We start from the raw sequence: 15,045 nt of genomic DNA, 5'->3' as shown, positions 1-15,045 counted from the left end.
TTGCACAAAGTTTCGTCTTACATCTTTGTATCCTACATCATGCCTGTATGGAATCAGAGTCATTACAGCCGTGATCCAACAGTAGATGGGCTGAACGAAGCCCTTGCCATAATTCCTCCCCCCGAACTCTTAGCCAACATCAACGGCATTCAAGAACGGTGGAAAGTCGCTGTCCTTGCCTTACTTGTTCATCAACTACACAACGATGGCGATCACATCAATCTTACTCACGAATTTCACTCTCTTACTTCAACTCACTACTGTACGGGATCATCACGGCCTGGTCCCACTCAGCAAACCAACCAACAGCAGCGGATGGCTCTTTGGCAGATGCGCACTGATCACACAAAGACTATCCTGGCTCTTATCTTTGATCTGGTACGTCAACAAACAAAATATTGATTTACGCTCATACATACTGTGCTTTAGTGTACCGCACTTGATCGGCTTACTGGTGGCTCAACATTGTTTTTCCATCACCCTGGTGCTACTGTTCCAGGTGGTGATATCACCCAAGAGTCACTGAAAGCCGATGTCTACGTTAACCCAAGGGTGCTTGCAGAGAATGAGGAATTACATCAAATTGTTGCAGAGCTATCTCAGTTTTTCATTGAGCGTTTTGCTACGCCTCTCGCACATCGCTTTGCTACTTGTTGTACCCTCAACAATTGGCCAGCGTCCAGTGGATCTAGCACGACACCATCACGTTCCTCTACAGCGAATTACAACCGTGTCCCCCTCGTCCCTGCACCACTCATCAACTCATCATGCCATTTCCATGTTCAAGGCTGTCCTTCCAGCAGCCTTGCCCAGCTTATTGGTCTCAACACCACCCTTCTATCAGTTGTTCCACAGGGGTCACCCCTTACCTGGAATATGAAAGCTGTCCCTATTTTTTCAGCACCAGCAGATCCGAACACAACAAACATTCAGGCAATAACATCAAACATTCAGGCAATTGATTTGGTAGGTCAATATATATGTAATAGAAGCAGGAAGCTGACATTGTATTGTACTTAGCGGAAATCTACTAAATGTCCTGTGGTCATCTATGAGTCTGAAGATGAAGATGATGGTTACCCTGATACCAGCCCTATTACTCCCATTAGGAACAAGAGCGCTGTTATCCCGTCAGCTATGAAAGTCAGCAAACAGAGAGCTCTGCAGTCACCATCTCCACAAGCTGTTCAACCTTCCTCCGAACTTCAGCGCACAATCCCTCCGTTGCAGGTCCAGCACGAGGTCTTAAGATCATTTGGTCCTGAAACGGAGGAAGTCATTGATACACTTGGGCTCCCTGACACATTACATACAATATGCGCTAATATCGAGAAGGCATCTCTACCGAAATGGTGGGTTGCGAAGCTAATGGAGGAGGCTGGTCTTAGTATGGAACAAGCTGAAGCAATTTCGGAGGCTATGCTGCAGGACGCTGGTTTCTTTTCATGTGCGTAATCATCTGATAATGTTGTTGCCCTCGCACTATATAAGTATGATGTATGTTTGTATTAGCAAAATCCATTGCGTCTCTGCTTGCTCTCATTATGAATCCTCGCACTCATCACCCACAACGACTAATGACGCGTACTCGTGGGCCTTATGTGAAGGTCTCCAAGGAGTTCCGTGCCTTACTCACTCACAGATGGCATGAAAAATGCATGACTGAAGAAGGTGAAGTACAAGCTGTCCTTTGCTATCTAGAGGACAAAGCCATAGAGCTCGCACGAATTTTCAAGAAGCCTCGACGCCATTACCTGGAGCGGTTTTGCTTGGGCTCAAAACTTCAACATGCAAAGTGAGGGAAAAAAAGTGCGTGGTCTGCCTGGGTTCACTTCAAGGGTGTTAGGTCCAACACTGGTAAGTACAGTTCGTAATTTTGTGGACACTGCTGATGAATGATTTTCAGGCAATAGTGCACAAGTTGGGCGCACAAAGATGTCAGACATCATCAAGGACAAGGCCGAATACGATGAGCTTATGGAAGATGAAAAGAAGGCTCTCGTTGCAGAGTTTGATGAATTCAAAAGCCATGCTGCCAAACGTCCACCTAATATTACAGCTCGCACTAAGTCAACTGAGTGTGCAAAAAGCTTTCAGGCTGTTAGGGACGAGGTATGTTTTTATTTTCCCTCTAGTACTTACTTATTTAATATACTCCTAGCTCGAGGCACTTTCACAACGCGCTGGCATAGAGGATTTTGTGTTTATGGTTCGCAGCACATCTGACTTTCAGATGACACCGAAGGCATTCTTTACCAGTGCTGCCTGTGAGCACTTCATGCGTGTCTACCTGCGGCGTGATGCTGCATGTACTGCCACTGACTTCGGAAGTGCAATGCTTTTGAAGGGGATCTTTACTTGTTCGTTTTTTTTGTCTAACATTACTTATTTAATGTTTCTTCAATACAGCTGCAGCGACCAACCATAAGAATCGTGTCATAGAAGCGAAGCAAAACATTCGTGCCAGTTTGCGAGCATCTCTTTGTAAGTTTTCTCTAGCCCTTCACAATCTTCCCCAATTTTAATGAGTGTGCTAGGTGAAGTTACCAAGGATGCATCAGCAACTGTAGAGTTCACTCGCTATGAAGTTGCAATTGTCCGCAAATATCACATCAAACTTGTAGGTTGGAACCACCCCCAATGGGCCAATCCGTCTGATCTGAAGGGCGGGATTGAGGCACTTGAGAATGTTGTTGCTGCCATTGCTAACAATACCTGCCGCTTTGTTGAGATTACAGCAGATGAAGTAGAAGAACACCGACAAAAAATTGCAGATGGGGCAGTTCTCACACCCGAAACCGAGCCCCGCCTTCCACCACCACCTACTAGTACCCTTATCTCGTCACCACCCTCTCAGCCTACAACTTTGTCGTCTGCAGAGCCCTGCCTTCCACCACCACCTACTACCCTTATCTCATCACCACCCTCTCAGCCTACACCTGTATTGTCCGCAGAACCCCACCTTCCACCACCACCTACTACCCTTATCTCATCACCACCCTCTCAGCCTACACCTTTGTCGTCCGCAGAGCCCCGCCTTCCACCACCACCTACTACCCTTATCTCATCACCGCCCTCTCAGCCTACACCTGTATCGTCCGCAGAGCCCCACCTTCCACCACCACCTACTACCCTTGTCTGGTCACCACCCTCTCAGCCTACACCTTTGTCATCCGCAGAGCCCCGCCTTCCACCACCACCTACTACCCTTATCTCGTCACCGCCCTCTCAGCCTACACCTTTGTCGTCTGCATTAGGTGATTTTGGTGATTCTATTTCAGCCTCCGGTGCTTCCTCGGCATCAGAGTTTTTGATTGACACACACAATTCATTTGATACCTTACCAGATGGATCACAGTTGGAGTCTTGGCCATCATTACCTATTAGCTCAATCACCGATGATCTGGTAGACCCAAGTCTTCTCGCACTCAGTAGAGGTATGTCAAAGCATCATTCATTCATATCGCTTTATTTACGTGACATTAAATAGATACTCAAAATACTGCCTACAATGATAGCGCGCCCCCAACAACGAGTCAGCTCCCTCTCCACCGCAACAAAAGGCTGTCAGATGCTGTGGCACCACAGCCATACACAAAATGTGTGAGAAAATTGACAGAGAAACAAGCAGCGCTTGAGGATGCTAGGATAGATTCTGAGCAGCAGAGGAAGAGTAAGAAAAAAGGGACTTGAGTTACCTGTCCGTCGGTAGACAACAATAGTCCAGATTGTTGGCCATAAGTACGTCATATTGATTGTTCCATGTAGCACGTCGTTGGGCAATATATAGGCTGTGGTTGCATGTATCAATGGGTCTGGGAATAGAATTTAATGTAGAAAGCACAGAAGCACACAGTAACATACTTGATGTGTGCATCGGTGACCTCTCAATAGACATACAAGGGTCCGTATTGGCATGCGAGGGTGCTTGAGATGTAGCAAGAGACTCAGAAGCTAAAAGTTGCTCTCGCTCGTGCAGAGGCAACTCTACGTGATGATCAGCTGCATTAAACGAAAGAATGTTGAAGCATACTTTTTAGTAGTTCTGCATGAAATAACTTTGCTTGGTCTTCACGCTGCCGAATGCTGCCTGCTCACAGGGTCTTGGCCTTACTACCACCGACTTGCACGATGCACTGACAGGATATACCACCCAATGAATTCCGTGAGGACCTGACCATGAGATGTGGTTGGAGATGGCAGTGGCGACTAGAAGGGAAGTACGAGCACTGCCAGTTCGCCAAGCCAAACGAATGCTAATAGAGTGATCAAAGGGATGGTACTGATGATTAACGGGCTCCTGGCACTATAGAATTGTTAGAAATACATTAGGAAGACAACAGATAGGAAGAACGAGAATAACAGACAGGAAATAACAGAGTCTAAGTGTCACAGAGGGTGTTCAGATAACGACGGCGGATAGGATGGACCAGAGGGTAGACAGAGCACTGTGATGGGCTACAGGGTACGCAGCAAGCAATGCACAAAAATATGCAGAAGTGATGACTACTGAAGGAGCTGTTGAGCTCGCTGTCATGGACAGTGAGGGCAGGTGAAACAGGAGCGCGGGAATGTTGATTAGCACCAACAAACGATAAACAAACATAGCATGCGAGAATAGTAAATAGCCTGAGCGGTAAAGTCATGGTTTTTGGCTGGTATCAACTGCCGGTGCTCAGTGTGAACGAGATTTTAGCTTACTAAAGGGGACATATATGTCCCGTTTGGCCTCTTTACTAAGAAGGAAATATGGGAAGTATAGGTGGCTTGGCGGGCTGGATACAGGCTTAGAAGCCTACATCAGGAAAACGACAAGTTCCTTATTTCACCTTATTGTCACTTTTTCACATTCAATAAGGTGAAATAAGCAAAGGCTAAAATAAGTGGCCATGAAGTGGAAAAAGGCCACTCGTCGTCTGAATTCTCACTTATTTCTGACTTAGTTTACTTTTTGCATCAGAAAAAAGGCATCGTCCATTCAGAAAAGCATGACACAAAAGCAATTAAGCAAGATAAAACCAGAAAAAAATGAACGTGAACCGATAGTGGGAAAGCAGTACCAGTAGTCTAGTACTGGTAGAAAATAGCACAGGATGGGATGTATAACGAGTGGTGATAATAGTAGTCCGCCGAGCAAGTTAAGGATGGTATCAGAAGGCCCATGGACAGATGCCATCAGAGAACAGCTCTGCCAAATCCACCAAATCAGCAAAATATAAATAAAATAAAAATTTGCGAACTAAGACAGAGGCACAGCTTGAATAAGATAACGTCGTACATACATACATAAGAAGGCACGGTCATCATCAGAGCTCTCAGAGATGCCTGCATCCGCAGCGTTACTTTTGTTCAAAGCTGACCGCGCCATGTCTACTGTGGTTTTGACGAAGTCCAGGCCCTTCTTCTTGATGCTCTTCATGTACCCAGTGTTTGCTTAACCCCAGAGATCGCGTGAAAACAGATATGGAGCACTTGTCACCTTCCTGGTGACCTTGTTGAGTACTTTGGGAAGCTTGATGTTCAACTTGCTGTGTGCTGAGGTTGATGCTAAGATGTCCTCGACTTTGATATCGCCATCTGAAATCAATGTGATGGCACGCTCAAGCTATGTGAATTATTTGAGTGGGACTTGGAGCATTGCTAACAAGAAAATGAACAGACCGCTGTAGCACAAAATGCAATAACACCAGCCATCCCTTTTGTTGCAAGGTCCTTGGTTTTCAATGCGGGAATGGTAGCATGGCCATTAATGGTGCTAAGGTGGGCCTTTCCAAGGAGCTGCAGCATAAATGCAGAGTGGAACGCCCCGTCAGGCTCGCACTTGTCCATGTCCTTGAAGATGAAGGCGAAATTCTTCAAGAGGAGCCCTGCAAGAACCTCTGGGTCACAGTCATTGTTGCTCGTCAGAAAATCGAAGATGATTGCGATGGCCGTAGAGCTGAAGTTGCTCCGCCACTCAGAAAGCCGTTGGACAGTCTGTGAGTCAGAACAGATAAGTAGTAAGGAGGTGTTGTAGACATCTGGCATGACAAGAGCGTACGAGTGAGAAAACAGCACCGTTCTGAACAATGACAAGGTTAAGCTCTGGGTAGACTGCCTGAAATGCAATTTGGATATGTGTCAGTAGAGTTTCATCTGGGATGCTCCAGAGGGATTCTTGGCTGCCGGCCCACAACATCATTGTCGGAAGGAATTTTTTAGCCCAACGGTGGTCCGTTTGGACTTGTTCAGGAAGGTCGGTGTTTCGATATTGCGCTCAAGGCTTCAAGTTGTCATGTGGCGTGTCAACATTGACTGACTGCTCCTTGGGTTTGGCAGGAGTAGCGTGAAGAGATGTTGAAACCTTAAGTGATTCTACCTTTGCCTTCTTAGTGAGAGCAGGTTTGGTGTCTGTGGTCACGACTGACGTCTAATAAAAAAATTGCATCAGAAAGGACAACTCTATATTATTAAATTCTCACTGAGCTTGTGATATGGGGGGGCTTTCCAGGCTTCACTTCATACGTCAGATCACTCTTGTCCGGTAGGTCGATTTCCATTGTATTGTCAACTAAAGGTGCAGTGAGTCTGATAGCATCAATGTCAACGATCAGTATTGACTCACAGGCATCAACCGACAAAAAATCTAAATCTTCAATTTCACTCCCTTCAGAGGCCTTCCTTTTGAGGTTGCCAACTGCAAAGGAAGCCTTAGGCAAGCCTACTGGTGAAGGCTGGGTGAACAGAGCACGAAACTCTGCTGGAATCTCCAACTCATCATCAGAGTCATCAATGGTGAGAGTCAGCACCGTCTTTGAATAATAATGTCAGATGTTTTTCGAAAGCTAAAAATTAAAACATTACTGCTGCAGCTGACCGCCCTTCCTTGGTAGTGATTCCATGTGCAGCCAGGCGTTCCAATTTGTCAATCTCGTCCTCATCCTCGTCATCAGCAAAACCTCCTGGTATATCCTCATCTACACCTGAACATTGAGGACTGTTAAGAATACCAGTCAGGATTTCACTGTGAGTTGTCTTGGAAGAGCCTGTAAGACGAGAAAAAACTGTTGAAGGAGGAGGCGATGTGTGAGTCACATGACTCAGCGGTGCATTCTGATTCTTGATGGGTATGTCGACGTCTGAGACCCAGCTCTTAACTTTGCTGCTAAAAGTATACTCAGGCTTGTTCCTATGGTTCAAAGTTAAATTGAGGAAGAACATTGTTGATTCGGTGAGCAGGAGCATGATGAGAAGGTTTAGGGAAACCTACACTGTGACATCCATTGAGTCACCCTTCTTATGGACACGTGCATCCTTATCTCCGCCATCAGCAGAAGTTGTCTGTTTGATTTGCTCACGCGCTTGATTGACAGCATCCTTCATCGAAACTTTGGTAATCTTCTTTTTGGAGTCATCCTTGAGACCCATCTGCACATGAGCCGGTAAGAATCTCTGGCTCTTGATTCAAGTTGGTTCTGACCTCATCGCCTTCACCATAGGCTGCTGTGACATCCGCCTGACTCAGACCATCCTTTACAGCCACCTTCTTGCCTTTGGCGGGAATTGGACGAGGCCGAACTCCCTTAGCCTTCCTTGCCAGCATGCTCGTCTGTTTGGCTTCCATCTCCAGCTCTATACCAGCAATGCGCTTAGCTCCTGCTTCAACAGCTGCGGCCCGTGCTGCAGCCTGCTCTGCCTTTTCTGCTCGAGCAGCAGCAACTTCTTCGGCCGTATGTCAGGTCTTCTTTGCCTGCAAGAGGATCGCACCAGGATGTGCAATTGCATTGGAGGGACGAGTACGACGAGTTACGGTAGTGTCAGCAGGTTGGGAAGGCATATTGATATGAAAGATGCGGGTGAGGAGCTGCAAGTGAGACAGGCAGAAATTTGCAGGTAGCAGAGAGCGGCAGGAAATGGTCTAGGTTCGGTGAAAACTTCTAAGTGTGTTACCCTTATCCCAAACACGGACAACGTGTTATTGATTATGACCATGGCACTCAGGCTCGAAGCATGGTTTACTTTGGACCAAAACCATATTTTCTTGGTGCTAAGCATAAACTATGTACGTGCCCTGTTTTTTCATGCTTTTACACACAGTTGATATTCTTCAAAGGAACCGGAACTCTCGACCAGACCATAATGCACTCCAACTCCCTTGTGGACGCTCCAATTGTCAGTGCTATTTCAAAACTCAAGCGGGACAAACCAAACATTGGAATTCAGCCCATCCTACAATCACAAAGCCACCTAACTCTTACCATGCCAGTGTTTCTGAAGAGCTAGAAGAGCCTTACTATCCGGCCCCTGCGCAACCACATGAGCCGCAGTTTGACTTTCAAGAAGTCGAGAACAATTGGTTGAATCTGATGGGACATGACGGGACGCACAACTCACCAGCTCCGAGAATTGACACTGAGTTTTGGGGGCCAGGAGACTGCTTATATCGGAACTTTCACAAGGACCTTGATGGTAAATGCTTCACTTCGTTATTAGATCAATTTTCTAACAATGTACATTCTTTTAGCCCACCCTTGTGATGATAATGGCATGTTTCTCCCCCCTGGAAGCCTACCTAAACCACTCTTTGATAAATCCTCCTCTGACTGGACTCCTTACCGAAATCGTGTCGAATTTGAAACAGCAGAGTATTTATTTACCGAGAATCAGATGCCTGCAGGTCAGATCAATAAACTCCTTGATCTCTGGGCCTCAACCCTCAAGAAACATGACGACAAGCCTCCATTTGCCGACTTTCGCGACCTTTACAAAACCATCGACAGAACACCACTTGGGGATGTGAAGTGGCAGTCGTTTTCAGTTCGCTACAATGGCAAAAAACCAGACACTGATGCACCGCCATGGATGGATCAAGTCTTTGATGTCTGGTACTGTGATCCACGAGAGGTCATCCGCAACATGCTTGCAAATCCCGACTATGCCAAAGAGTTTGATTACAGACCCTACCGCGAGTTCTCAACTGATGATGACGAGCGTCAGTGGAAGGACTTTATGTCTGGTGATTGGGCATGGGATCAGGCCGTAAGTCTTTCAATTTCTTGATCACTCCTTTGAATCTAACAATTGCTGCCAGGACATAATCTCCGAAGATCCAGAATCACATGGATCCACATTCGTACCGGTTGTTTTAGGCAGTGACAAGACTACAGTTTCTGTTGCAACAGGAAACAACGAATATTACCCACTCTATGCATCTATTGGCAATGTTTGCAATAACGTTAGACGAGCCCACCGAGACGCAGTTAGTATTATCGCCTTTCTCGCTATTCCCAAAAGTAAGCTTGGTTTTTCTTAAATGTGCTGTTTGCTTATCTGAGTTAGCAACAAAGGAACATGCGACTAGTGATGTGAAGTTCCGAAAGTTTCGCCGGCAATTGTTTCACTGTTCACTCTCCAAGATTCTCGAAACACTTCGTCCTGGTATCACCAAGTATGAAGTTGCACGTTTTGGTGACAGACATTTCCGCCGTGTGATATATGGTCTGGGACCATATATTGCTGACTACGAGGAGCAAGTCTTATTGACGTGCATCATGCGTGGTTGGTGCCCAAGGTGTGTAATTGTTCATTTCTTTAATCTACTTAAATTAATGATTGTACAGATGTTTGTCTTCACGTATCAATCTAGACGAGCCAGCCGGTTGGCGCTGTCATCATCATACAGATGTGCTTGTCGAGGAGGGTACTCTCGATGCCTTATGGGATGAATATGGCATTGTTGGTGATCTCATTGTAAGCCCTACCTTTCGCACTATGTTTCATGATGCATTAACACTTTATATCAGCCCTTTATGAATGATTTTGCTCGAGCCGACATCCATGAACTCATTGCCCCCGATATCCTTCACCAGCTTATCAAAGGGACATTCAAAGACCACCTGGTCGATTGGATCGAGAAGTACCTATACCAGGCACACTCGAAGAAAGATGCTGAGCGCATCATAGATGATATTGATCGAAGGTAAATGATTCATCTCATCATGGGTACTATCTATTGAACTAGTTGTGTCTAGAATCGCTGCTGTTCCGGCCTTTGCTGGTCTTTGGCGCTTCCCACAAGGACAAGGCTTCAAGCAGTGGACGGGTGATGACTTGAAAGCACTTATGAAGGTATGTTTCTTGTGTATCAGACTACTAATATCTTACTGACATATTGTTATAGGTATACTTATCTGCTATTGAGGGATATGTCCCTGTGGATATGGTCTGGACATTTCGAGCCTTTCTCGAATTTTGTTATCTTGTCCGACGCAGCATAATCACGGAGAAGACGCTCGAGCAAATCCAGGAGGCACTTGACCGGTTTCATCGGTGCCAGCAAATTTTTGAAACACTCGATGTTATTTCAACATTCTCACTCCCTCGCCAGCATTCCCTTCAACACTACATACACCTCATTCGACTTTTTGGGGCCCTGAATGGTTTATGCTCTTCGATCACCGAAGCTAAGCATATCAAAGCAGTGAAGGAGCTGTGGAGGCGCTCCAGTCGGTACGAGGCACTGGGCCAAATGTTGGTCACAAATCAACGCCTCAACAAGCTCACAGCATCACGCGCTGATTTTACTCAACGCAAGATGCTTAATGGTACGTGCCTTTCTGCAGCTGTCCTCAAAGTGGGTAAGTAAAATACTATATTGTTATTGTACTCTCACTGATACTCAAATAGAACGACTGCACACCCTCAATCTCACGGCACCAGATGAAGCTGCCAACACTCAGGCTGTCAATACCACAGTGGACAATGACAACGACAACGATAATGAAGTCGACGATGGACCAACAAATGTCGAAGCACACGTGGAGTTGGCCAAAACACCTCGTGAGTCATTAAGCACCTGTCACTTTCAAACTACACTAACATATGATTTAGAATATAAACGTGCTCGCACCATTGCTGCATTAGCAATTGAATTATCAATCCCACATCTCTCGAATCTTCTGCGACACTTTCTCTTCGGTCAACTCAACCACAATGATCCCCGTGATCCATCAGAGATTCCCCTAGCTTACTGTCCCCAATTCGACGACAAAATCAGTGTTTTCAACTCTGCTTGTTCAAGATTTTTTGCGCCAAGTGATCTCAGCGGTATTGGGGGCATGCGCCGTGAGTATATTCGTGCATGTCCGATATGGAGAAACGAGCATCCTCGGTTTGATTGTGTCTTCGTCAACACGAATCCAGGTCTCGATGGTATGAGGGGCATGGATGTTGCACGAGTACTGACATTTTTTTCTTTTACTTACAAGCGAAAATTATACTCATGTGCAGTTGTGCAGTGGTTTGATACCATTGGAGACTCGCCGAACGAAGACACTGGAATGTGGGTTGTACAGCCTGCTCATAATAACAACAACATGCCCCATATTTCCGTCATACATATTGATTCAATCTACCGCGCCGCACACCTTATTCCTGTATATGGTACTCAAGTTATTCCTGCGCAACATCACCACCATCAGACCTATGATATTTTCCACCGTTTTTATGTTAACAAATATGCAGATCATCACTCCTTTGAAATTGCATTTTAGACTTTTTTCGGTCTAGCATTTGCTTATGACACTTGTTTCCAGCTTTTTTGAACTTCGCACATGAACTTGTTTAGAAGCTCGAACTGCTTTTTCACAAGTAGAAAAAGTGATGATTAAGTCGGCTGAAAAATCTTCCTAACAGAAATTAAGTAACATAAGGTGAAATAAGGAATCTGTCGTTTTCCTGATGTACATTGATGCTGACTGGGCGTCCCAAGCTCCATCACCAAAATTACCGAATTCAGAGATCACATGATATATTGAATTTTCTGACGCTGCCAATTACACATACCTGTGATATCCGACATTTGAAATATCGTCGCGACACGATGACATCAAACATACCAGCTGTCAGACATATGTCAGATACATCCCGATACATCCAATGTATTATATAGTGTAAGTGACGAAAATTGAGTGAAAGCTAAGTAAAGTACCTAAAGCGCGCCATAGCCTTCCTCCATAAGTATGTTGTCATCGAGTTCCTCGCCATCGTCAGCCATAATCTCGTCCTCCTCCTCGTCCATCAAGATATCATCGTCATCCTCGTCCTCTTCAGCCTCCTCATCTTCCAAGTTGTCTTCCTCCTCCTCATCCTCATCAGTATCACCCTCATCAGCTTCATCAGATTCCTCGGTGATAGCGGCTTCATCATCCGAATCTTCAGCAATGTGTCCCTCGCGCTGCAAAATGTCGTCCCACTCCCGCATACCCTTGTGGCCGATGGCGCCCCCTCGGAATCTCATAAACATATCTCTATCTACAAACCTAAGTAGCGTGCATATAGTTAGTAGATAAATGGTGAATAAAAATAATAAACATACATGTTCACATAATACAACACCCAATCGGGATCTGATTCGCGCCGTCCGATCGTTGGAAGAAGAAGTCCTTCGGGACGGCCAAAAGCAAAACCCGGAATGATATGAGCACCCCGAATGACGCACTCCGGATCAAGAAATCCATATGCATCGGGGCTTTCGTCCTCGAAGAATTGGAGGCGCTGGAGTCTCTTCGCAGCAAAGCCGGCTGCACTGTCATCATGTTTAAACCATCGAACGAATAGAACATCCATTCGTTTCGGACGGGACCGTACCGAATCAGGGGTTTCGTAGTATTCCACATTGACGTGGAAAATTTTGATGAGGCGGGCGTATTAGTAGGGATGAGTTCGTTCTTCTTCGTGTGACATGACCATGAGGTCAGCACGAGTGCAGGGGTTAATAGAATCTTGCTCGCGCCGAAGATCGTACGTTGTGTAGTTGACCCAAAGAATGCTGTGTTCGAATATTTTATTGTCAGTGATAAGAACAGAGTTCCGCTCTGCATCAGTGAAGTCGTGCTCGTTGCCTTCATACAGAAGACCTTGCAGACGAGCATACAGATGGTCTTTTAGGCGAGGAATAAAGTTCTATATCACTGTATTAGATACACACTTGAAAAATAAAAATAAAAATACGTACCTTGACTGCCGGATCATCACCCAGCTCACCTAACCATGCTGTGAGGTCGTAAGTTGTACGAGCAGACTTGGCGATGTGGTAATGTTCTGATGGTGAGGTCCGCTCGCGCCGACGTGAATTGTTACCATGCTGGGCAGCAAGCTGTGCCCGAGCATTGATGACCCTGCTACAGAGACGTTCAATAGCGTCTTGATTCGCGATGCTTGCAGTCATAGTAGCTTTGGTTTTAGGGGTGCGAGGGTAGCGTCTTTTGAGACGCCGATGCTCTAGTTCACCCTGTAATAGAACTAAATATATGAAAAATAATGAAAAAAAAAACTCACTGGCTGCGTGGTGTAATTATCAGTTGTCCCCCTCATTCTGATCGTGTTAGGGTAGTCTCCAAGCGCATGAAACTTATATGTCTCGATATTAAGTTTCTTTACCTTTGGGTGTGATGCACCCCCCTTCGCCTTAGCTGACAGACCCTGCCTGGCAGCCAGTGCAGCTTGTCGACGCCCCCGAGCAGCATGTTCATGAGGCAATTCCGTGGTGACATAGGTTTCACAAGTTGTCCGTTGGAACTTGCGAACACTCTTGCCAAGGACAACTGTTGCTGAGTCGAAAAAATCCAGAGTGTCTTCAGTATGTAGACGAAGCTTGGCGTAAGCTTGCCAGGTAGTGAGGTCAAACAGAAGGTCCAGAATTATCCTATCATTATCGGGATCTAACAGTAGATCCTCGAAGACTGGGATGGCGCACTGAAATCAAATTTGAAATCAATTATAAATGAAGTTCGAAATGATCATAGATACTCACCTGCAACAGATCTTCGAAGTCTCGCGCTGCAAGATGTTTCATTGCAGAGGCGTTCCTGTGGAAACGCCTGATCGTTCCTCTCCCGAATGTTGGAACACGATGGTACCTGATGTAGATAGTTCTGTAGTCAGTAATGATAATAATGAAAAAACAACGTACCTCCAGTTCAAATCCTTCACCACATTACCCCCGGCAGCATGTGTGATGCGCATCAAGTGGGTAAAGATAGCCTTCCATACGCCAAGCTCGAATTCGTGTAGCATGTCCACGACGAACATCAAAAATAGATTAAATCCGAAGGCGAGAAGCTGATCTGAAAATGCATTCTAAGTTTGATTAGCAACAAGTTGGAAATAACATATGATCAAGTACTTACACGTGTAGGCACGAGGGACTCAGAATTAAGGATCGATTTGACCCGCTTACTGTCCACTGGTGCACCGCGTTGGAAAATGAGCTTGCGTGCGCGATCAATCTTGTTACAACGGGCTTGATCATCAACACGTTGAAGTGTCGATCGGTCGTGCATATCACCCTCTGTTCCCATCCTGGGTACATCTGCCTTCTTGATCAGACAGCGTGGGCAAGGACATTCACCGAGAAACTTGATTCCAGCGAGCAAGATCCTGATCTCACATCAATATAAGAAGTGTGATAATCAAAAGAAACACATACTTCTCGGGGTAGTCAGCAGAATATGTAAAAAATTGAGGAAACACTCGGCGAATAATGCCGTCTCCGCAACGGATCACGATGCCATGTTCATAGGCATGCATGAACTCTTCGTCGAGAAGGAGCTTCCATATTGCCTGCATAAGCTCGCGTTTGCAGTGTGTGTACACCTCCGGCGAAGACGCATCCTCAAATAACTTAAAATATGAGTCTTGAAAATCGTCCGGAATCTGAATGTTTCATAAATAAAGGTTACTTCAAGTGATTTGAAAAGACTTACTGTAGGGATGTACGCGACGTGATGGCATGCAGAAGCGGTAGGCTTCCCACGTGTGTATTTAGATTCATTACTGAAAAATACATAGAATGGCCAGAGGGAGGCATCGCCAAAATTTGAAAGGTGTGTCGAGTCGGAATACATCATGAGTGATGCTACGACACGTTCGAGATTGTCGTCCAGTTCACGGGGAAGAGAGTTGACCTCAACGTAGGCCTCCATCATCGCAGGCGAAGCATATGCCTCCAAATAGACTTTGATGCTCCGTTCTTCGGAGACTTTCCACATATGACGAAATGGCGTC

The 15,045-nt window shown here is 45.7% G+C and overlaps 3 protein-coding genes across 3 annotated transcripts; 2 read left to right on the top strand and 1 right to left on the bottom strand.

Annotated features, from left to right (window-relative positions):
• Positions 1 to 39: 39 nt before the first annotated feature.
• On the top strand, positions 40 to 3,693 carry F5891DRAFT_1192690 (uncharacterized protein; the record flags this gene model as incomplete). Its single annotated transcript, XM_041367635.1, has 10 exons — positions 40 to 378; positions 430 to 966; positions 1,021 to 1,447; positions 1,513 to 1,795; positions 1,847 to 1,857; positions 1,907 to 2,112; positions 2,162 to 2,360; positions 2,410 to 2,484; positions 2,538 to 3,437; positions 3,491 to 3,693. 10 exons carry the CDS (start codon positions 40 to 42, stop codon positions 3,691 to 3,693), a joined length of 3,180 nt encoding a protein of 1,059 aa, XP_041222370.1.
• Positions 3,694 to 5,434: 1,741 nt separating this feature from the next.
• F5891DRAFT_1192689 (uncharacterized protein) lies at positions 5,435 to 7,816 on the bottom strand (the record flags this gene model as incomplete). Its single annotated transcript, XM_041367634.1, has 10 exons — positions 5,435 to 5,605; positions 5,662 to 5,976; positions 6,041 to 6,161; positions 6,300 to 6,409; positions 6,462 to 6,550; positions 6,605 to 6,791; positions 6,844 to 7,168; positions 7,250 to 7,407; positions 7,460 to 7,701; positions 7,747 to 7,816. 10 exons carry the CDS (start codon positions 7,814 to 7,816, stop codon positions 5,435 to 5,437), a joined length of 1,788 nt encoding a protein of 595 aa, XP_041222369.1.
• A 671-nt stretch (positions 7,817 to 8,487) lies between these two features.
• On the top strand, positions 8,488 to 11,531 carry F5891DRAFT_958136 (uncharacterized protein; the record flags this gene model as incomplete). Its single annotated transcript, XM_041375540.1, has 9 exons — positions 8,488 to 9,018; positions 9,071 to 9,272; positions 9,319 to 9,550; positions 9,600 to 9,729; positions 9,783 to 9,958; positions 10,011 to 10,107; positions 10,160 to 10,612; positions 10,719 to 10,818; positions 10,870 to 11,531. 9 exons carry the CDS (start codon positions 8,488 to 8,490, stop codon positions 11,529 to 11,531), a joined length of 2,583 nt encoding a protein of 860 aa, XP_041222368.1.
• Positions 11,532 to 15,045: the final 3,514 nt, after the last annotated feature.

This window comes from Suillus fuscotomentosus, assembly GCF_016647785.1.
Source record: "Suillus fuscotomentosus strain FC203 chromosome Unknown F5891scaffold_52, whole genome shotgun sequence".
Classification (NCBI taxonomy): Eukaryota; Fungi; Basidiomycota; class Agaricomycetes; order Boletales; family Suillaceae; genus Suillus; species Suillus fuscotomentosus.
Note: the sequence above shows the minus strand (reverse complement) of the source record. Positions and strands in the feature narration are given on the sequence as shown.